Source organism: Candida tropicalis, assembly GCF_000006335.3.
Source record: "Candida tropicalis MYA-3404 genomic scaffold supercont3.3, whole genome shotgun sequence".
In the NCBI taxonomy this organism is placed as follows: domain Eukaryota; kingdom Fungi; phylum Ascomycota; class Pichiomycetes; order Serinales; family Debaryomycetaceae; genus Candida; species Candida tropicalis.
Window position 1 is genome coordinate 280,327 of NW_003020055.1, and position 21,577 is coordinate 301,903.

The following is a 21,577-nucleotide window of genomic DNA, read 5'->3' on the forward strand; positions in this document are numbered from 1 at the left end:
TCAAAAATGCTCTCTGAAGAAGTAGCCTAAAGTGAATACTTATATTACATCTAAGAATATACGAAATTCTCTACAAAATGAGAGGTAATTCGTTGTATAAAATTTTTATCTTTGAAAAAGTGTTAATAAATAATAAAGAAAAGAATAAAATTCACAAGTCGTGTATATGGAGTTAAAAAAACATCTGAAAGGAGAATTTGTGCGAGTTTATTGTACTAAAAACAAAGAACAAAAAACCCAGACAACCCAAAAACAACAAACCCAAACGAAAAGTTTTTCTTTTCTTTTTTCCTCCTAATTGAAATTTTTTTTTTAGTTGGTAAAACAGCATAAACTTCAACAAGATAAATTTTTTTTTGACATCACAGTATTCTTCAAAAAAAGATCAGCCATACAGTTTTATTTGATTATCTTTATAGATCAATTCTTGCTATATTTTTAAAAAAGACAAATTTTGATATAACGTCATTTACAACCGTTTAGATCAATCTTGCCACCACTGAATTTGCAACCACCTTCAAATAAAAGTGTACGTGCGAGTGTGCGAAAAACAAGAAAAAAAAAACAAAAAAAAAAGTAAATCTCCTGAAATATATCCCAGTATACACACGAACTAATTTTTATTATTTTTTTTCCTTCCCTCAACAACATTCATCAGAGAAAGAAAAAAGAACTCAAAAAAAAAACAAGAAAAGAAAAAAAAAAGACAAACATCTATTATTCAACAAATAACCATTATACTGTATTATTAATATGACCGATCTGCGTCGAAGACATTCTTCAACTATCACCAATGGTACAGATTTTGAGAATGAAACCCCGGATGAAAGAAGAAAGAGATTTTTGTTAGAGGTTGATGCAAAACATGAAAGAGCTCATGATAAGGACGATTCCACCAAAAGATTTAAATATTTATTGGGCTTAAGTGCATTGTTTAGAAAGTTCATCAATCTCAATGCTTCCAAGGATCCAGCATTTAAGAAGAGAATCAGAGAAATTGATAGTAAGACATCTTTTAAAGAGTCCACCAAAAAGGGAAAGAGTTCTAGAAGAAGAAAAACCGAGAAAGAAGAAGACGCAGAGTTGTTACAAGATGAGGAACACCAAGATGATGAAGATCATCAACACACTGTTTTAACAGAGTCACCTTCATATGTTAAAGAAGGTAAATTGAGAGAATATCAAGTTCAGGGTTTAAATTGGTTGATTTCTTTATACGAAGACAGACTTAGTGGGATATTAGCTGATGAGATGGGGTTGGGTAAAACTTTACAAACAATTTCCTTTTTGGGTTACTTGAGATATATCAAACATATTGATGGTCCATTTATTATTATAGTTCCCAAATCTACATTAGATAACTGGAGAAGAGAGTTTGCCAAATGGACCCCTGATGTCAACGTTGTTGTCTTACAGGGTGATAAAGAAGGAAGAGCCAAGATCATCAAAGAACAGTTATACACAGCACAATTTGATGTATTGATTACCTCATTTGAAATGGTTCTTCGTGAGAAAGGTGCTCTTCAGAAATTCAGATGGGAATACATTGTTGTTGATGAAGCACATAGAATTAAGAATGAAGATAGTTCTCTTTCCAAAATAATCAGATTGTTTTATTCCAGAAACAGATTATTGATCACTGGTACACCATTGCAGAATAACTTACACGAACTTTGGGCTCTTTTGAATTTCCTTCTACCGGATGTGTTTGGTGATTCTGCTCAATTTGATGATGCATTCGAAAATCAACCCACCGAGGACATGACAGAAGAGGAAAAAGAAAAGAAACAAGACCAAGCTATCCACGAATTACATCAATTGTTGAGTCCATTTTTACTTCGTAGAGTTAAAGCTGATGTTGAAAAATCATTATTGCCAAAGATTGAGACCAATGTGTATATCGGTATGACCGACATGCAAGTTGATTGGTACAAAAGATTGTTGGAAAAAGATATCGATGCGGTCAATGGTGTTGTTGGAAAACGTGAGGGTAAAACAAGACTTTTAAACATTGTCATGCAATTGAGAAAATGCTGTAATCATCCATACCTATTTGATGGAGCTGAACCGGGTCCACCATATACCACAGATGAGCATTTGGTGTTTAATTCCGGTAAAATGATTATTTTGGACAAAATGCTTAAGAAATTTAAAGCAGAAGGAAGTAGGGTATTGATATTTTCTCAGATGTCAAGATTGCTTGATATATTGGAAGATTATTGTTATTTCAGAGAGTATGAGTATTGTCGTATTGATGGTTCGACTTCTCATGAAGATAGAATTGATGCAATTGATGAGTATAATTCACCAGATTCAGAAAAGTTTATCTTTTTATTAACCACTCGTGCCGGTGGGTTGGGTATCAATTTAACTAGTGCTGATATTGTTATCTTGTACGATTCTGACTGGAATCCACAAGCTGATTTGCAAGCCATGGACAGAGCTCATAGAATTGGTCAAAAGAAACAAGTCAAGGTTTATCGATTTGTTACCGAGATGGCCATAGAAGAGAAGGTGTTGGAAAGGGCTGCTCAAAAATTAAGATTAGATCAATTGGTTATTCAACAAGGAAGACAAATGAATGCAAACAATACCATTGGTAACAGCAAAGACGATTTGATTGGTATGATTCAACATGGTGCTAAACAAGTTTTTGAAAGTAACAAGTCAACAATGTTGGATGATGATATTGATGCTATCTTGAAACGTGGGGCCGAGAAAACAGCTGAACTAAACAATAAGTTTAATAAACTTGGTCTTGATGATTTACAGAATTTAACTTCTGATGCATCGCCATACACCTGGAATGGACAAGATTATGGTAAAAAAGATAACAACGGATCTGGATTCCAATGGATCAACCCCTCAAAGAGACAAAGAAAAGAATTGACTTATTCAGTGGACAATTACTACAAGGATGTATTGAAACCTACAGTTCAGGTCAAAGAGAAGGTTGTGAAGCAACCGGTGATTAAGCCAAAGGCACCAAAATTGTACAATATTCAAGACCACCAATTCTTCGATGAAAAGTTGGTGACATTGCTTGAGAGGGAACAACTTGCACATAAACGAGAGATCAAGTATCAGTATTCAGTTGATGATTTTGGTGATAGTGACGAAGAGTTCTTGGAACAAGAAGATGAAGATGATTTGACACGTGATGAGAAAAGGAAGCTTGCCCAAGAAAAAATTGATACTGCTGTACCATTAACAGAAGAAGAAATTGCATTAAAAGAAAAGCTTCTTGGAGAATGTTTCCATACTTGGTCTAGAAGAGATTTTACAAATTTCATTCATGCGACTGCCAGGTATGGACGTGATGCATTTTCAAAAATTTCCAAAGCTCTTGGAAATAAATCCAAATCAGAAATTAAAAAGTATGCAAAGAAATTCTGGGAAAGTTACCAACAAATAGATGGCTATGAGAAATATTTGGCACAAATAGAAGCCCTGGAGAAGAAACGAGACAAATTGATGAATCAACAGAGATTATTGGCCATAAAGATGGAAAATCTAGATGATCCATTGGAGGATTTGAAAATCCAATACCCACCAAACAATTCTAAAAGGGTTTATTCCAAGACTGAAGATAAGTTTTTGTTATATTGTGTCCACAAGTATGGCTTATCTACAGAAAACTTGTATGAAAAGATAAAAGAAGATATTTTAGCCAGTGATATTTTCAAGTTTGATTGGTACATATTATCTCGAACCCCACAAGAATTGGGAAGAAGAATAAGCACATTATTATTGGCCATATCTCGTGAGATGGAAGGTCCACTACATGGAAAGAAAAGGAAGGCATTTACTGGATCTAATACAAGCTCAAGGTTAAGTTCAGTAGAACCACAACATAGTATTAATGGGGAGAAGCGATCTGCTGAACCCGTAGAAACACCCGAGTCAACACCGACAATTAAAAAACTCAAGACAGAGCCAGTTTGATATTGAAAAACACCCACCTGTACAATAAGAGATAATTGAATTTTCGTTAGTTTTTAGTATTATTACCGAACAATATTTTTATAGAACTACAAAGTATTATTAATCCTTTTTTTTTAAGATATATATATATTATACACAAACAAACACGAATGGCTTATTAACAAATTATTGCAAGTACAATTTTAATCATTCAATCAATCAATAAATCAATCTATTCTTTGTAATTTTCAAGTTCTGAAGAATCAGTAGGTGGAGTCAACATTGAATTTCTGTTTCCACCGAAATCATGAACTGGACTAGAAGATTTAGATCTTTCACTAATGTCAGCAGTTTCTTCTTTACTTAAATATTCTTTCAAGATAGATTCTTCAACAGTTGAAATATAATAAGGAACTTTATTAGCTGTCCAACTAACTGATAAAACATCACTCATTTCATGTTTTTCAACTCTTAAAAAATCAAAAACAGTATCAAAAGTAGCTCTATATCTTGGACTTATAAAACTTCTTAAACTAATAATTTTCGTACCTGGTTTTAAACCAACTAATAATCTACCAACTTCTGCATTTAAAGGTCCATCAAATAAATAATTATTAATAATTAATACATTACATTCCAAACAACTTTGTCTTACCTTTTCATTATTAACAAAACTACTATGAAGTTCAAAATCCAAATCTAATTTACGTAATCCCAATACTGATAAATGTTTTTGAATTAATCCTGTTTGTAATGTAGTTAAATATGATGCATGATCCATTATTTCACATCCTCCACTTGGTGATGCTCCAAATTCTAATGCGGCTTGGAATGTGGTATTACCAACACCTGAACCTAAATCATAAAATTTTTGACCTGGTAATAAATTAACTTTTTCTAATACTTCACTAGTAAATGAAGGAAGTAATTCACCATAAACTTCAGCAGTAAATGCTTTATAAGAACGTAATTTCCTAGAATCTGTAGAAACAACACGTGAATAAATTCGAAGAAGTATTTGTTGAATAGTATATCTAGAAACATCGGTCTTTTCCTGAAGTCTTTTGAAAAAATCAGTATTATAACCTTCTGGTTTAATAATTCTAGATACCTGGGAAATATTTGTTGGAATATCAACATTATCATACGATACTTCATTATTGGTATCAGGGACAGTAATATCATCTCCAAATTTGATTTCAATTGGCTGGAAGGAAGGACTAGCTGATTCATACATGATTTCTTCATAAAAAGTATCCAATTTCAAATCTGCAACAGTTGGTGTTTTCACTTCTTCTTCATTCAAGTAGTATCGAGGAGCGGAGTTAATATCTTCACCGGATTCCAAGATTTTTTGACTCGAGCTTGTATTTGGGGAAAGATTCAAAACCAATTGATTCCATTTATCAATAACAGCCATAAACTCACCAAAATCGTTCTCTTCAATGGAATTTTCAAGCTTTTTACAATAATCTTCCATTATGATATTCTTCAAGACTTCTGAATGGGAGAAATATAACGAACATTGTATCATGAATAACTTGGCAATTTCTTGAACAGGATCCAATTCATTCGATTTTGGTGATGCAAGTATAAACAGTTCCGTGTGTTCCGGATATAACAAAAACCTTATTTTAATGATATTTAAAGGATTGATTTCTTTTGTTACAGGATCAAGGATCGGTGGGAAGGAAATTGGCATGTCTCGATACGATCTCATGTGTGTGGTAACAATCTCAAGGGCCAAATTATCTTCGTACAAGATTTTATCATCAGCAGCTGTCATTATCGACTTTCCAGGTGACATGGTTTTAACCTTTGAATCTTCATTGTTTTCATCATTTTGTTCCATATGAACAAATTCAAGTTGTGGAATAGATGGTTCTTCAGAATAAAAATCAGAAACATACAATTGACGACCATTTAACTTAACAAAGGAATCAGATGTAATATCAGGAGGATCATACGGACTAATAAATTCTTCTTCCTCTTCAGAATCATCTAATTGCTGCTGTTCTGCTTCCATATTATATATTCTTTTAATTTCAGCAATAATTTCATCATCATCTGGGATTTTCGATTTTGATCTCTTTTGCAGTTGTTGTTTCTTACGTTTTGAATTCAATTGTTTGATCTGGTTTTTAGATTTAATGGCCAACTCCTTTTCCTTTTCAGCTCGTGCTTTTCTTTGTAGCTCTTTTTTGATCCTGATCTTTTCTGCTTGTCTATTTGTAGTTTTTAACTTAACTGGATTATTAGAATGACGAATTTCAGGTTCGTAATGTTCTGGCTGGACTCTCTTACGCTTTTCTCCTTCTTGAACTTGTTTTCTATCGCCGACTGTTGATTGAAAATATTCAGCACCCGTAAGTAAGTCTTTCAATTCATTTGAAGTTGTTTGTTTCTTTGGTTTGGGTTTCTTTTCCAGCTTTCGAAGTTCAATAAGTTTACGTCTTTCTTCTTTCTTTCTCTCCCTAGCAAGTCGTGCTTTCTCTTGTTTTTCCCTTCTAAGTGCCAACTCTTCTTCAGTTAACTCTGGTTTTGGTTTTTTTATATGCTTGACTGCAACTTCTTGTTCTAATTTCGTAAACTCTTCAAAGTCAGCAGATCTTTTTAATGCCCTTTTCGAACGACTACTATTGGAACTTCCTGTTGCTATTAGAGTCCATTTTGCTTCATATGCCAATCTTTCTTCCGGCGATTCAAATTTCACTTTTCTTCCAGAAAGATACTGACTTTCATTATGCAAACGACGAATAGATTTTTCATCACGAACAGGGAAATGTTTCAAACACTCTTCAACATTCTTGTTTGCATGTACAAAAGAATTCATAAGCTCCTTTTCACCTTTGGTAAACATATCCTTGTCAAATTCCGGGTGATTTTTGATATCATTTATGATTGATTCAATGTCCTCATCGGGAAAATTTTCTTTGATGGTATCTATTGTAAGATCATGCTGGAGTAGTTGTAATAAAACTGGGTTTTCTTCTGATTCGGGGTTATTAAGATCATCCAATGCTTTATAAATACTTTTCTTAGAACGACAAGGAAGGTGTAACATTAATTCTGAAATTTTTGCATCTGAATTTTGTTCAAGGTAAGTAATTTCTCCAGAATTAAAGTTGTTCCTTTGCGAATCAAACACAGAAACAAATTTTTTCATATCAGTTAAATTTTTTTTCGGGAATTTTTGACGTAATGTATCTCTAGTAAGATCATGGAAAGACAAAGAATAAAAATCTTCAAACTCCTTGGTAGACCACTTTTTGAATTCTGGCAAAGCAAGTGCTTTACATAAGTTATTCCTAAATTTCTTAAACTCATTTTTTGTATATCCAATGGAAGTCAAAAATTCATCGTCAATTTCTTCTCGTGCGAATTGGTCAAAATGGTTTACGAGACAGTAACAACCAATCTTCTGCGACCAATTGGAGCTTTCATTATCAGCAGTCAACTTGTATAATGTTGTGGCAATATCTTTCCAATCACCGGCAGGGAACTGTTCCATTACTTTGGAGAAACTTATGGGCAATGTGGAAATTTTATTTAATGCATCTTCATGTTTAGATTTACCTGATGATTTAGCAGTAGTGCTAAGCTGATTTGTCAAACGCAATTTGTTGTAGATACTATCAGAACTTCTGAAAAATAAACCTTTTTTAAGGTTCTCTTGATCTTCAAAATTATCCATTAAAAACTGTAATTCTTTTGGTGTCCATGATACTACATGTGCAACTACATGAATAGCTTCAGCCACCTGTTTAAGAGACTTGTTGGTTAATGAAGCTTTAACTCCATCGGTAGTGAGATCTTCATATAAATTGCACAAAAGCTGTTCAATTTCATGATTCTTCCAAGATTTGAGTTTCTTATCATCGATTCTGGATAAAATTCCTGAATGTGCACGGATCACAAATGCTTTCTCATGCTTGAATAGTTGATCGTAACACACTAATTTTCTTTTCCATAAACTGTTGTTTATTTTCGTTTTTAGTATCTTTTCTCCAATATCTTTCCAATCAAATCCAGGGAAATGTGTCAATACTTTACTGAAAGTAATAGATTGACCTGCCAATTGTTTTAATTCGTTTTCCAAATCTTTAGTCCAAGTAGTTGATGCTTCATCAGGTTCTGAATTCAACTTGGCTTCATCACAGGATTGATCTGACATGTCTGGGGTTTGAAGATGTACATTTGAATCAACCGTTGGTATATCTGACTCCTTCTCGTCTTGAATATTTAATTGCTTTTCTTCCATCACTTTGTCTGCAGGTGGGGATACCATTGGTTCACTTGTAAGGGATCTTACCAGTGAAAATATTGAACCTAGCAGAACCATAATGTAAACTTAGAGCCAAACACAACAATTAAAAAAAAAGTTATCAAATAAAATAAACAACCAATGGGGTGGAACAAGGGATGGTGATCAATTGAATATTTTTGTAAATTGTAATGATGTTTGTATTTATAATCAATATAAAACTAAAAACAAAAGAAGTAGAAATAAAGTGACTGATGATTTGTTTATATTTTGTTTAACTTTTGACCCACGGAATTTTCACGCCCCAATTTTTTTTTATTTTTTTTTTTTTTTAATTCAATTTCAACCAAAAGAAAGAAATCCGTAGGGTGCCACAAAAGTGAACGTAAACAACAAAACGCGAAGTAATTTTTCAACGTGTTTTACTGGCATCGATCCATCGATCAGAGGATCATATTTGATATAGAGTTGGTAGCTTCATCTCTCGATATCCTTCAAGACTTGATCTACTTCAATACAAATTTTCTGTACTATTTATAATAACCATTGGATATTGATGAAATTCACTCCAATTCAACAGTTGTTGTAGATATCACGTGCACAATTGTAGTGCTTATTATTATTTTATGCCTTATTTTTTTTTTCATTCGCGTGTCTTGCATTTAACACTTTGTGATCTATTTTATTCAACAACTATAAACATCTACACTCGAATCAAGTCATAACTTGCTGGCTCGAAATCCATTTAATCTGAATTTAAGATCTTTGTAAACCTTTGTTTCGGGTTTCCAATTTTCAAAAGTTTCATAAAGTTCATGAATCTCTTCATATCCATTCTTCAAACCGTATTCATTTTCATAACGAGTCACATCTCGATTTGGCCAATTCTTCTCGACATTAAACAAGAATCCTCTTAAGCACCATGGTAAAATGTATGGATTGGTACCAATTTTAGCAATATTAAACTCCTTGGTGTAGACTTGGTTTGATACTGGTAGTTCACTGGCTCTAGAATCACCTGAAACCTCTCCATTTTCTGAAGGAATAACAATGTCATCGGTGTCCAAGACAAACTTGATCCCCAAATCATAAACTTTACCATCATTGTAAATCTTCGAATGTCCATTCCCGGTGAAAGAACCCGCTAATGATGTACTTAACTCCTTGATTACGTTGTTATCGAAAAATCCGACATTAATTAAATGAGTACATAATGAAACTAACTTCTCAACAAACTTTGGAGTCTGAGATGTAGAATCAATATAACACGCACGATAGATATTTGGATGGAAAATATGCGATGCCAATGCTGAAAATAAGGGAACCAATTGATCATTAATCGAGGCAATCAAACAGATCTTGACATTGACATTTATAATGGTTTGAATAGAGTCCTTGTAAGCAAGTGACTGCTGACTATCAAACTTGTTAAGTTCAAATAATTCATTCATAGATTCATGTTCAATGGCGGAATATGCTTTCATGAAGAACGACTTATCAACACCATAAAAGGGGCCATTGTTGACCCCTGCCATTCCCAAGATACCAATTCGTTTGTGCATTGGATCTTTCAAAATTCCCAATTTGATTAACCTAGCCAACAATATTATGGAAACAACACAACCTTGGGAATGCGAGGCGACAAAGATAAAATCTGCATTGTTTAATTCGTTTTCCCATTTTTGTAAAATCTCGGTGAAGAACTCAACTCTATCAAAAATCTTTCCTTCTCTTTCCAAAGCAATCTTTTGAATACTAACCTTTGACTCGTATTCATTTATAAGATCGTTTTCCAAACAGTAACGAATTATGGCTTTCTCCGCTTCATTGGCAAATTTTAATGAAGTACCCTTTGGTGCACCAATAATAGGACGGATCATCCTTGTTGGGAAGAAACCATGGACTCCAATGATCAATATATTTTTAATTTTCTTTAAAGGACCTGCTTTATGATTGACCACTTCTGCATTTGGCGCCGTATGAAGTGCACGACGTTTAGAGTCATTTATCAACAAGTTCCCCATGGCATCATTTGTTATACTTATGGAATTCGGGTCAGCCGAATCATCTTCTAATTGAGATGGAGAGGAGGAGCCAGAAGCAACAACAGCAGAGGAAAATGGTGTGCCGTCTATGCTGTGGTAATATTTGTTGTAGTTTGGTAGACAACCTCGTTTATCTTCAGGCAAGATGGCTAGTGACTTTCCATATAGTTTATATGACTTTTCGTATAATAAACCCACATCCCTTTCCACGCTGCGATCACTATTAGAATCATGTTGTGGTGGCGGTATCTCTGGTTCAGGAATAACTGGGCCGGTTGAAAATCCAAATTTTGTAGATATTTGATTTAAAAATTGTTTCCAGTTTTTAAGATCTGTTCGTATGGTTTGATTCGAGTTACCTTGATTGGATGTTGTAGACGAATTGAAAATAATACCCGTTGATGCATGAGGTAAACAAGTTTTCCAATCAGGAACAATGATATTCTCCTTCAAGTTTTCATTTTTATGGGTATTGATTTGGTTGAACTGTGCAGTTTTATCATGTGGCTTATACAACACTGCATCATCCGCATCATTGTTTTCTTGTGATGGGTCAGTACTTTTATTGGATAGCTCCAGTTTTGAAGGAAGCAATGCTGTAGAATTTACAATTGTATTTGCAACATGACCAATTTTATTCTTTGTAGTATCATTTGCTGAATCAACAATATTTTTATCTGACTTATTGTCTTGCAGTGGTAATGGTAACGAGGGTGGTGGTGACGACAGTGTGGGTTGTTCTAGATTATTATTACTATTGCTATTACTATTGTTTGACCAGAAAGCCCAACTGGTTGATTTCTTTTTACTTACATGATCATCCACTTCGTCACCATTATCATCGGGGATAGTGTCATCATTTTGTAACTCTTCATCTTCTAAATATTCTTCGTTAGAATCTCGTTGTTGGTTTTCATTATTTACTTCATCTTCTTCTTCGGCTAGTTGGGCTGTATCCTTTCTTGAATTCCAACCAAGCCATTTCCCAGCTGTTAACGATGCTAGTGATGTGGTAGAAGGTTTATGTCGTAATACAACCAGCCGTGCAGTATTTGTTTGTACCGACTTTCGTTTCATTGGGACACTTGGAGCATCTGAAATCAATTCATCTGTTTCTTGTGTATCAACTCTATCGTTGTTTGTTACTGTTGCTTGTGATACTACCGTCCCGGGAATGTTATTATTATTATTATTGTTATTATTGGAACTCCAAAAATAGCTCCAAAAACCTGTATTATCCGACATTAGTCTAATTTCAAATCAAACTTTGACAGTGCGAGGGATGGTTGTAGATGGATATTAATACTAAATGATCAAGAATAGAGAATATAATCATAAAAAGAATGAAATGTGAATTTTGAAAATAATTTTTTGTTGGGGTATTATTAGTTTGCGTTACAATACAACAATTGAATTTTGAAGGCGAGAGAGTGGGAAAGAAAGAACTAAAAAAAAAGTGAATGTGATAACAATCGAACCGATGTACACACATAATCAATGATAGATAATGCGACACACAATGTGTGTGTGAGAGACACACACATACACACATTTATCGGGACTAAAATTGTTCTATTCTAATAAACTTCTATAATTGGAAATAATTTCATTGTTTATCCCAGATCCACCACAAACGATAACGATTATAATATCATCTGGCTTTAACTCCTCGTCACCAAAATAGTTCTTCAATAAATCTTGTCGATGAAACACTGGTGTCACTGATGCTCCACATGCAGGTTCGACCAAATATCCGAAATTATCGTACAAATCAATTGTTCCTCTAATTGCATCTAAATCATCAATTTCTGCAAGAAATGTTTTATGGTCAGTATAATTGGTCAATGCTTTTGATGAAATATAAGGTGAAGCCAATGAAGTTGCTAAAGTTTTAACTTCTTCTAAATGCACCACTTGACCTTCTTTAACGGCAGCATGAAAAGTAGGCGCTTGTTTGGTCTCAATAGCTAATACAGGAATATTTTTATAGTACTTTAAACCTTCAACAACACCATTATACAAGCCACCCCCTCCAACTGAACAAATTACACCTTTTACTTTATCAAAATTGGGCAATTGTTTCTCTTCAAGGATTTCTGTAATCATCTTACTATGACCCTCCCATAATAATGGATCTTCAAAAGGGTGACAATAAACAGGGTACACTGAATGATGTACTTGTTGGATCACAACATCCGTTAAATAGCTATCGGCTTCACCCCAGTGTTTGCCATGCACAATAACCTTCGCACCTAAACTTTTTAACTTTTCAATAACTGTAGGTTTCGATGACTCAGGTAAAACAACGGTACATTTCAAACCAAAATACTTACTAGCATAAGCAGCTGCTAATCCAGCATTTCCTCCAGAAGATGAAAATATTTCAACATTTTGTTTGCCGAGTTTTTTGGCATTTTCAATAGAAACTGCCACTAAATGACCCATTCCTCGCAACTTAAAACTACCCGATGGTTGCTCAAACTCATTTTTGAAAAATACACGACATGGTGGTTTTGTAGGGAGTTTATTTGTTACTTCAACAAATGTTGTCTTAATAGAAGGTTCTTTCATGTCTAGATTTTGAATCTGGTAAGATTAAGATATCTCGGTATTAACTAATTAGTAGAAGAAATAAAAAGAAACATTAAAAAAATAGCGATCGGAAATTTGTTACTCTTTTATAAAGAGAGGGGAAAAATACGGATGAAATGAATGAACGCGCGGATTATATCTCCAATTGTAAAATTTCATTTCTCTCCGAATTATTTTCTATTACTTCATTCAGTTGATCCCCAGTTTCTATTTTATCAATCATGGCTCCTCCAAAGAAAAAGACGAGTTTTACTCCATCTGATCAATTTGAAGAATTATTACCTGAGATAGAAGATGAGATTTTAGAAATTTATTCAGACTTGGTCGATGATGAAGAACAAGATCTTTATTTAAATCAACTACCCCAAATTTTCCAAACTTTAAGGATCCCAAATTGTTTTTCCAAAGATATTATACATTGTGTTGACTATTATTATGGATTTATAAAGGATAAGAATGTTCAAATAGATCCGATGAATAAAAGACAAAGTAATACTATAAACATGATACATGCGTATACTATATCTTCATCGAATATAAAGGACATCGGAAGTATAATAGATATTATCGACATTGATAAGTTGTTACGAAACTTGAATCGATTAATTAAATTCAGAAATAATTACAAACACATACTAGCTAGTTGGAAATTATTTGTCACCAGTGCCAATAATGGCAAACCAACAATGACAACCTCATCACTTGAATCATACCAATTGACATTTCCAGATCTTAAACAAATTAAAACCAACCTCAACCTAGATGCAGACCCAGCTACGAAAACTCCTCTTAGTGACTCATTCCTAATTGATATGTTAGGCTGTTGTTCCACTGATCGAGACGGGTATTTATTGAATTTTGACTTTGACAAACACGGAGCTTGTGTAACCATAAAAGATTTTGCTGCAGTTTTAGGGAATATAGGCGAATTAAACTAATGGATTATTATGTATCTCGATAGATTCTAACCAATTACTCTGTTTCCATTTACCTGTAGGTTTACCGGAAGGATGGCTGACTGTGGTAATTTCTGATGCTAATTTCTCAATTGATTCAAATCCGTCAATGATCTCACCTATGGCAGTGTAATCACCATTACCCAATGAATCCAAATGATCTTCTGACAATAAGAAGAAAAACTGACAACCACATCTATCTGCTTGGTCTGGATTATTGATTGTAAACAACGTTCCTTTTTTGATTTTTCGATGTTCAAGAAATTTACCATGTGATATTCCAGTTGGTTTATTATTTGGGTCTGCAGGTTTGTTATCTTTACTTTTATTTATAGATGATCCAGTTTGTAAAATAAAATTGGGAATGAATCGTAAAACTTTGATATTATTGTAACTTCCCTTAGCACAATGCCTTAGAAAATTTTCAAGAATTACTGGCTCATCGGTAGAATACAATTCTATTTTAATGTTTCCTGTTTTTGTATAAAACTAGTATACGAGTTAGTATTCTTACTTTTATAAAACTTACTTCTTGGGATATCTCTGTATACATACTGTTAATGACATTGACTAGTGTGATACGCTGATTACACGTCTCGATGAACAAGAAAACGAAAAAACGAGAAAAAAAAAATAACCAATATCAATAGTGCTGCTTTATCCTTTTAGATTACCAGTTATCAGAACAATAGTACTATTTTTTTCAACAGATTTCTGGACACAGTATTAAAAATGGATACCGGGAAAGAAACTAAGAAATCTTCATATCCAGGGTTTCAGACAACGTTAATTGACAGTTTAATCCCTGAAATCAGCGAAGATGGAATCAATTTGAATAGTTCCAGTGAGTTTGATAGACTTATTACTCACTTGGAATTGTCATTCTACAACCGTGAGGCATTACCCATCCCTTCAACAAATATTATTAGAATTTTATTTACATTAGCATCTCGAAGTCCCGATAGTAATTGGACGGTATCTAATAACTTACTGGATGATATACCAACTTCGCGTCAACGAATCAAACCTAAAAGTTCATTTTATGAAGACTCGAATGGGAAAGGAAATCTTTGTGATCGAAGTATTAAACTTATTGACAAATATATTCAAGAATTACCTAATGAGAAGTTATATAAGAACCTAACTAGCTTTATGAATGATTTCATGGAACTGTCAGGTAGAAGAAATAGAACCAAAATGCCTCAAAAATATGAAGATGTTCTAGTCATTATGAGACAATCTCCCAAGAAAAGAATGACTTCTTCTGAATGTGTAACTCAATCAGATATCGATGATTCAGATAATGCAGATTTAGATGAAGTTGGAGATTCAGAGGATGATGATGACGAAAGTGGTGGTACTACTCATCGTGATGATTTCCTTATGGAACAAGAAATTAACAAGTATCAAAATATGCCAGTAGAAAACAAGTACAACTTTAATGATGGTACAAATCAATCGGGTGTGAATAATCCTTCGGTTTTGTTTAATCGTGATGATTCTCCAGTTCCCAAACCGAAATGGCAAGGAATAAAAGTTTATGACGAATCCTTGTTGAGTAATAGGTTGAGTCCTAGATTGAATGATTTTGATCTATGGCGCTTGATAAATTTTACGTTTTATTGTGCTGGACGACGAAATATTGTGTTTGATTCTACCTATGAAAGTTGTCACATGATTTATACTGCACAGGCTGCAACCATAGATAAAATATTCAGCATCATTGAAATCAATTTGGTTAAAGAATTCAGCAAAATGTTCCCCGATGGTAAAGACGATCCTTATAAGTGGTTATTTAAGCAATCTTTAACAAGAAGAATGCTTGCTATGGATCAGATATCACAAAATAGTACATTGTTCTTACTGAATTTATTGAAGCAATTGGGGTATTTAAGAAATAATTGGTATGATAGAATTGCTGAGTATGTGTTCAATGGTCTAGTATGTAAAGAATCACCACTGTCATCAAAAACAGAATCACAATTGCGAATACCCACCACTTGTTATGAACACGAAAGAATATTACTCAAAAAATCTTTCAACAAATATAAAGCAGAAACTGAAAAGTTTGCATACTACAATGATAATATTGATTCAATGAAATTGAGATTTAAAATTATCAATACAGTTCATTACTGGAGTTTGGCATTTGATAAAGTCACTCGGGATGGAATCACTAGATCTGAAAGACTGAATACAAATTTTCTAGAGCCTGCCGTTTTGATAGACGAAGTGGCCAAGAAGTTCATGGTTATTGAATACGACTATTGGGTTGAATTTTACTATTCCCTGTTGATGGAATCAAGTATTCCTTTGAATTATCGAGATATTTTGTTGGTGAATTTGTCAAGTAAATTGTTGCATAATTTGACTGGAAGTAGACAATGGAGTTTCAAGCTCTATCCTCGTGATGATAAGAAACACCCAGATTGGAGGTCCTCCAATTTTAAGTTAGTTCTAGATTGGATGAAAGATAGAGAATTGTACTTGTCATTCATTGAAGACGAGACTTATCAATCGTTTGCTCATTTCAAGGAACTATGGAAGAAATACAATTTTGTTCTCGGATGGGTATTCTCATTTGCATTAAGAGACGTTACAGAGGTAGGCTATGATACTTTGATTAAAAAAGAATTCTTACAATCAGCATGTAAGCAAATGGATATCTTAAGAGAGCAAGTGTACATGCAATTTATCAAAAATTGTAAAGATGGTAGTAATGATTTACCTTTTAAATTAACTATAACGGAAGCTAACAAATTGGAATCTGAACCTCGATCCTGGGAGAAATTCACATCCATTATATCAAATACATTGTTGAACTAACACCTAGATAATATGTTTAACCTTGAAATAGTTTCTCAAGTATTGTATTTGCCAAACACCAAAACCAACCAAGGATAATATAATAATAATAGAAAACCATTTAACTCTTGAGTTTGTAGATTCATTAGTATCTCTCATTCTTTCTTCTCTAGTTTTCAAATATTGTAATTGTTCGACAATTTCAGCAGTCAATCCTTCAATTCTTTTCAAGTCAACTTCAACAGGCTTCAATTTTTCACTAGCTTGTAAAGCATTCCAGTCTCTAGCAGCTGCACCACTTTCAATGTCCAATTCAACAGATCTAAAAGTTTGTTGATGTTGTTGCCATTTATTTTCTTGATAATTAGTTAAACAAATATCAAAAGCAGCATTATGATGGGAAGTAAAAGCAACTTTTGCATGTCCAACAACATCTTTAGTGTTTCTATATTCATTACCAATCAGATCACTAACTTTTAATTCTAATCTTTGACCATCTCCCCTAGAACCATCAGTCTTAATATTTATAACAACCATTTGATTTTCTTGAACAAAATCACGAATACAAATTGGACTTGGGGTTGGTAAAGATGGGATTTCTAAATGTAAAGCATGGATGGAATTGACCAATAGGGTTATCACCAAGGCAAAGTATGTAATAAAGGATTGCATCTTGTCGGTCTTAATAAATGTGTTATATTTCAACAACAACAATAAATAATGAATAAAAGAAATGAAAAACTTTGGATCGACAAACAAAATTTTTTTTTTTTCTTTGTTGTTTCGTTCTTTAAAAAAATATTTGCGTGTTCCTTGTAAAAAGGGTAAAACTAAAACTAAAAAAAACAAACTAAAAACCGACGCGAGAGTTCCCTCAAGTGATACTCATCAAGCCATGAATATATTACCTGTTTAGGAAATCTGGATTTTCTAACATTTTTTTTTTCTGTTTGTTCTTTGCCAATCCTCTTTAGAAGAATTTTTTTTTCTGTTTCCAATATGAAAATTTCTTCCTTCAAACGATCAAACCAATCATCCAAACCCAAACTCAAACTCATACCATAAAATAAACATATTCCAAGATGGCTAAAGGAAGAGCAAATACTACCATGATAAAGTTGGTTTCAACTGCATTAACTGGATATGAAAAATGGTTCAGAATTCCTAGAAGTTCGCCAAAATTAAATCTTATATTATATGATCCAAGAGCTCAAAGACATTGTCTTTTCAAAGAAGATAGAAAAAGAAAAATCGCAGAAAGACCAAAGAAAGATTTCACCAGAAGTCATCGTTAGAAACGAAAACAAAAGAGGTATCCACATATATATATATACATATCTACATATATCAAAAACTTTGTAAATAGAATTGTTAACGATAATACATATAAATAATTTATTATTTTCTAGGAGTCTATATACAATGAAGAATGGGTTATTACAACTATAAAAGCTAAACTTGCATGTTTTTAATTTTCCAGTCATCGCCAACTTTCAAGATTTCATTATCACCAATAACTGTAGATAAATTATTCTTATTACCCACAAGGTATTTTTCCGTAACGGCTTCTAAATCTTTGATGGACGTATTCAAGAAATTTTCTCTTCTCTCTTGTCTTAAATAATCATCAATATTTTCAAAGAATGCAGTAGCACCTTGTGAAGCAATATTTATTGGTGCATCAACACTTTGGAATATTCTCAATTTGGCTTCTTGTAAATCCTTTTCATTCCAATTGGCATTCAATCCATAATCGAAAGTGTCTTTGAATGTTTGAATTGATTTAATTGGATTTGGATCACGATAAGAATAGAAATTTAATGTTCCTCCTAATCCATCATAGGTCAAACCACCACCATAAGCACCATTACTTTCTCTAATCTTGGAATGTAAATTTTTGAAAGTATATAATTGTGACAATATCTGTAAAGCAGCACCTTCTTTAGAAGAATAGGATGCACCAAGCTTACCCAAAGAAGAGTAACCAACTTGGAATGGTAAATTAACCAACACGTTATCACTAGGATGATTGTTATTGAATGATTGTAACAATTGAGATAAACTATCAGTTGTAGTTGAGACATCACCATGAGTTATCTTTTCATCAAACTTGGATATCAACTTCTCGTTTTCATCAATTATTGTTCTATCACCAACGAGTCTATATCTAAACTCACCTTCTAAGACAAATTTCCTAATTTCTTGCAAAACAGGGATTATTTCTTTAGACAAGTAATCCTTTCCACCACTTTCCAATTTTGAATTCAATTCCATGACAAATTGCACTTGAGTTATACCGGAAGTTATATCACTAATATATTTCAGTGGTGTTAATTTCAGATTACTAACAGCAGAAGCATAAGAATGACCACGATCAGCTATACTGTTGAGTTGATTCTGTCCCATATTTCTAATTAAAGTTGCCAATTTTTCTAAAACTTCATCAGATGAATCCAATTTAGTGGATGTTAAAATTTCGTACCACAATTCATAAATTGAAGCAGCATTTTCCTTCAATGCCATACCACTCAAGGTATATTGTAATTTCAGATTTTGGATGTTGTATGGATCAGTTGAAACTTTAGAATTGAATGACAAGCTACCAGTCAACATTTGTATTTTAGTTTCAAGCTCAGTGATTGCTGTTGTTTCGGTACCAGCAAGATTGGTTAAACAACTGTTAAACAAAGGAAGATACTTGTAATACTTGGTTGGTAAATGGGAAATATCTTTCAAGGCAAATGCATAAATCAACCCATTGGTATCAACTACTCTTTCGTGTACTACTTTCTTATTAGCTTCGCCTAAGTCAATAGCATAAAAGTCACCTCTCTTTGGAATATCATCAATAGTCAAAGTTGGCAAGACATCAGTATTTTCTTCCTCTGATTGTAATTTTGCCAAATTTAAATTTCTTTCATAAATGATGTTCTTATCTTCTTCAGATAATTCGCTGACTCTCTTTTCCAATCTGTTATTTTCATCATCAGCTAATTGTTTGGTGAAATCAGCCACTGGTTCCATGGTGAATCTGAATATTTGAGTTTCTGGGTTACACAATGATTTTTCTAATAACTCTTTGAAAATACTCACACCATTCTTAGCAAAATCTTCTTTGAATTGAGTCAAAATCTGTTCAACTTGTAAAGATTCAACAGGATCTACTCCGTTAATCCATGATGGTACAATTGAACTCAATAAGCCAAATCCAAACTCTGGTTTGTGTCTTTTGAATCCTAATTCAATTTGATGTAAAATAGCTTTGATTCTATCATTATAACTTGATGCTTTGTCATTCTCCAACTCAGGTAAAATTTTATTTTTCACAATTTCGATAATTTTGTTTTGCAAGTTGTCAACTTTGGCTTTGTTCAAGAAATTGAGACCCACAGTGAAGGATAGTAATGCACTGGTTGTGTCTAATCCAGTATTGGCGGAGAAATCATCACCATAACCACTTTCAATCAATTCTTGGTAAAATGGAGAACTGTGACCATCAAACAATAAAGAATTCAAAATCTTCCATTTGAAAACTTCGTATTGCATTTCTGGTTCTAACGGGTTGCCTAATGCCCAAGTAACTGAAGAACTGTATTGGTCGGAAATATCCTTCCCGCTCATAGTATCAATTGGACCAGGGAGTATCACATCAAAACAAGAAGAATCATCCGTCGCAAAAATAGGTTTCTTGACATCTAATGATGGTTTACGTTTTCCAAAGGACTTGTAGTAATCGTTCAATCTTCTCAAATGGTTTTCTAAAGGCAAGTTACCGTATGTAAAAGTTTTGGAGTTAGATGGATGGTAGTTCTTTGAATGAAATTGGACCAAATCTTCGTATGGTAGATTAACAATTCTTTTTGGATCTCCACCAGAGTTATTCAACGAAGGATAAATCGATTCCAAATACTTTATGTAGAAATAGTAAGCAGAATTGGAATATTGACCTTTCATTTCATTGTAAACAACCCCTTTAAACTCAAGTTTTGAATTGATATCATTAACATCTTGATTTTCTAATCTCCAACCTTCCTGTAAAAAATCAGTATAATTCAAATTTGGTTCAAATACAGATGACAAATACACATCCATTAAGTTTTCAAAATCCTTAGCATTTGTAGTTGCAAATGGATAAAAAGTATAATCATGACCAGTCATTGCATTCATAAAGTTACTTAAAGAACGATTTGTCATTTTGAAGAAAGGATCACGAACTGGATATTTGGTACTCCCACATAATGTTGTATGTTCCAAAATATGAGGAACCCCAGTATTATCCGGCGGATTAGTCTTGAATGCAATCAGAAACACATTATTACTATCATTGGCAGAATCCAAATGTAAATGATTTGATCCACTGTTGATATGCTTCAAAGATACTGCAACTAATGAAAATTCTGGTATTGGAGTGGTTTTCATGATTTCATAACCGTGCATCTGAAGCCCAATAGGGTATCTTCTGAGAGTTGAAGATAATGACTCGGTGGAGCCATATCTTCTAATCACACGTTGCACTCTCAGACTTTGTTTTAATTTTGCACTTAACATTCTGGAGGTAGGAGTGTCAAAGTTGCAAAGAGAACAATATAATCTCTTGGTTCTTTTACAAATTCAATGCTGAAAAAAAAAGATGGCAATAGAAAATTAATTCCGAGAGAGAACAATATTGGAAGAAAAAAAAAGTTCTCACTGTTAAAAGGAAAAAAGGAATTACAAATCCTAATTAAAAAACTAGAACTATCAAATGGTGATAATCATTTGTATGAATAGAGTGTTGGATAATTACGTGAGAATTGTTTTTTTTTTTTTGGCTAGAATAATTTAATTGTAAATCAGCCATACCGTATGTAGTTCTGAATAATTATGTAAGCACACGTGATTAAAAAATATTATGAGTCATGCACGACCATTTGATTGTTCTGTGAGCGAAATCGGCCCTGAAAAATTTTTTAATCTTTTTTTTTTTCAGATACTTTGCATGAAATAATTTG

The 21,577-nt window shown here is 33.2% G+C and overlaps 9 protein-coding genes across 9 annotated transcripts; 4 read left to right on the forward strand and 5 right to left on the reverse strand. All coding sequences in view use genetic code 12, as the record gives it.

Moving 5' to 3' along the window:
• Window positions 1–753: 753 nt before the first annotated feature.
• On the forward strand, window positions 754–3,945 carry ISW2 (DNA translocase; the record flags this gene model as incomplete). The annotated part of the gene is made up of 1 exon (XM_002547887.1): window positions 754–3,945. One exon carries the CDS (start codon window positions 754–756, stop codon window positions 3,943–3,945), a length of 3,192 nt encoding a protein of 1,063 aa, XP_002547933.1.
• Window positions 3,946–4,156: 211 nt separating this feature from the next.
• Window positions 4,157–8,266, reverse strand: DOT1 (histone methyltransferase; the record flags this gene model as incomplete). Its single annotated transcript, XM_002547888.1, has 1 exon — window positions 4,157–8,266. One exon carries the CDS (start codon window positions 8,264–8,266, stop codon window positions 4,157–4,159), a length of 4,110 nt encoding a protein of 1,369 aa, XP_002547934.1.
• Window positions 8,267–8,907: 641 nt separating this feature from the next.
• CTRG_02232 (uncharacterized protein) lies at window positions 8,908–11,478 on the reverse strand (the record flags this gene model as incomplete). Its single annotated transcript, XM_002547889.1, has 1 exon — window positions 8,908–11,478. The coding sequence occupies one exon, from the start codon at window positions 11,476–11,478 to the stop codon at window positions 8,908–8,910; it is 2,571 nt and encodes an 856-aa protein (XP_002547935.1).
• Window positions 11,479–11,805: 327 nt separating this feature from the next.
• CTRG_02233 (L-serine/L-threonine ammonia-lyase) lies at window positions 11,806–12,804 on the reverse strand (the record flags this gene model as incomplete). The annotated part of the gene is made up of 1 exon (XM_002547890.1): window positions 11,806–12,804. The coding sequence occupies one exon, from the start codon at window positions 12,802–12,804 to the stop codon at window positions 11,806–11,808; it is 999 nt and encodes a 332-aa protein (XP_002547936.1).
• Window positions 12,805–13,046: 242 nt separating this feature from the next.
• Window positions 13,047–13,763, forward strand: CTRG_02234 (uncharacterized protein; the record flags this gene model as incomplete). The annotated part of the gene is made up of 1 exon (XM_002547891.1): window positions 13,047–13,763. One exon carries the CDS (start codon window positions 13,047–13,049, stop codon window positions 13,761–13,763), a length of 717 nt encoding a protein of 238 aa, XP_002547937.1.
• A 750-nt stretch (window positions 13,764–14,513) lies between these two features.
• CTRG_02235 (uncharacterized protein) lies at window positions 14,514–16,607 on the forward strand (the record flags this gene model as incomplete). The annotated part of the gene is made up of 1 exon (XM_002547892.1): window positions 14,514–16,607. One exon carries the CDS (start codon window positions 14,514–14,516, stop codon window positions 16,605–16,607), a length of 2,094 nt encoding a protein of 697 aa, XP_002547938.1.
• Window positions 16,608–16,610: 3 nt separating this feature from the next.
• On the reverse strand, window positions 16,611–17,258 carry ERV25 (Erv25p; the record flags this gene model as incomplete). Its single annotated transcript, XM_002547893.1, has 1 exon — window positions 16,611–17,258. One exon carries the CDS (start codon window positions 17,256–17,258, stop codon window positions 16,611–16,613), a length of 648 nt encoding a protein of 215 aa, XP_002547939.1.
• A 410-nt stretch (window positions 17,259–17,668) lies between these two features.
• Window positions 17,669–17,881, forward strand: CTRG_02237 (mitochondrial 54S ribosomal protein bL33m; the record flags this gene model as incomplete). The annotated part of the gene is made up of 1 exon (XM_002547894.1): window positions 17,669–17,881. One exon carries the CDS (start codon window positions 17,669–17,671, stop codon window positions 17,879–17,881), a length of 213 nt encoding a protein of 70 aa, XP_002547940.1.
• Window positions 17,882–18,038: 157 nt separating this feature from the next.
• Window positions 18,039–21,134, reverse strand: CYM1 (Cym1p; the record flags this gene model as incomplete). The annotated part of the gene is made up of 1 exon (XM_002547895.1): window positions 18,039–21,134. The coding sequence occupies one exon, from the start codon at window positions 21,132–21,134 to the stop codon at window positions 18,039–18,041; it is 3,096 nt and encodes a 1,031-aa protein (XP_002547941.1).
• Window positions 21,135–21,577: the final 443 nt, after the last annotated feature.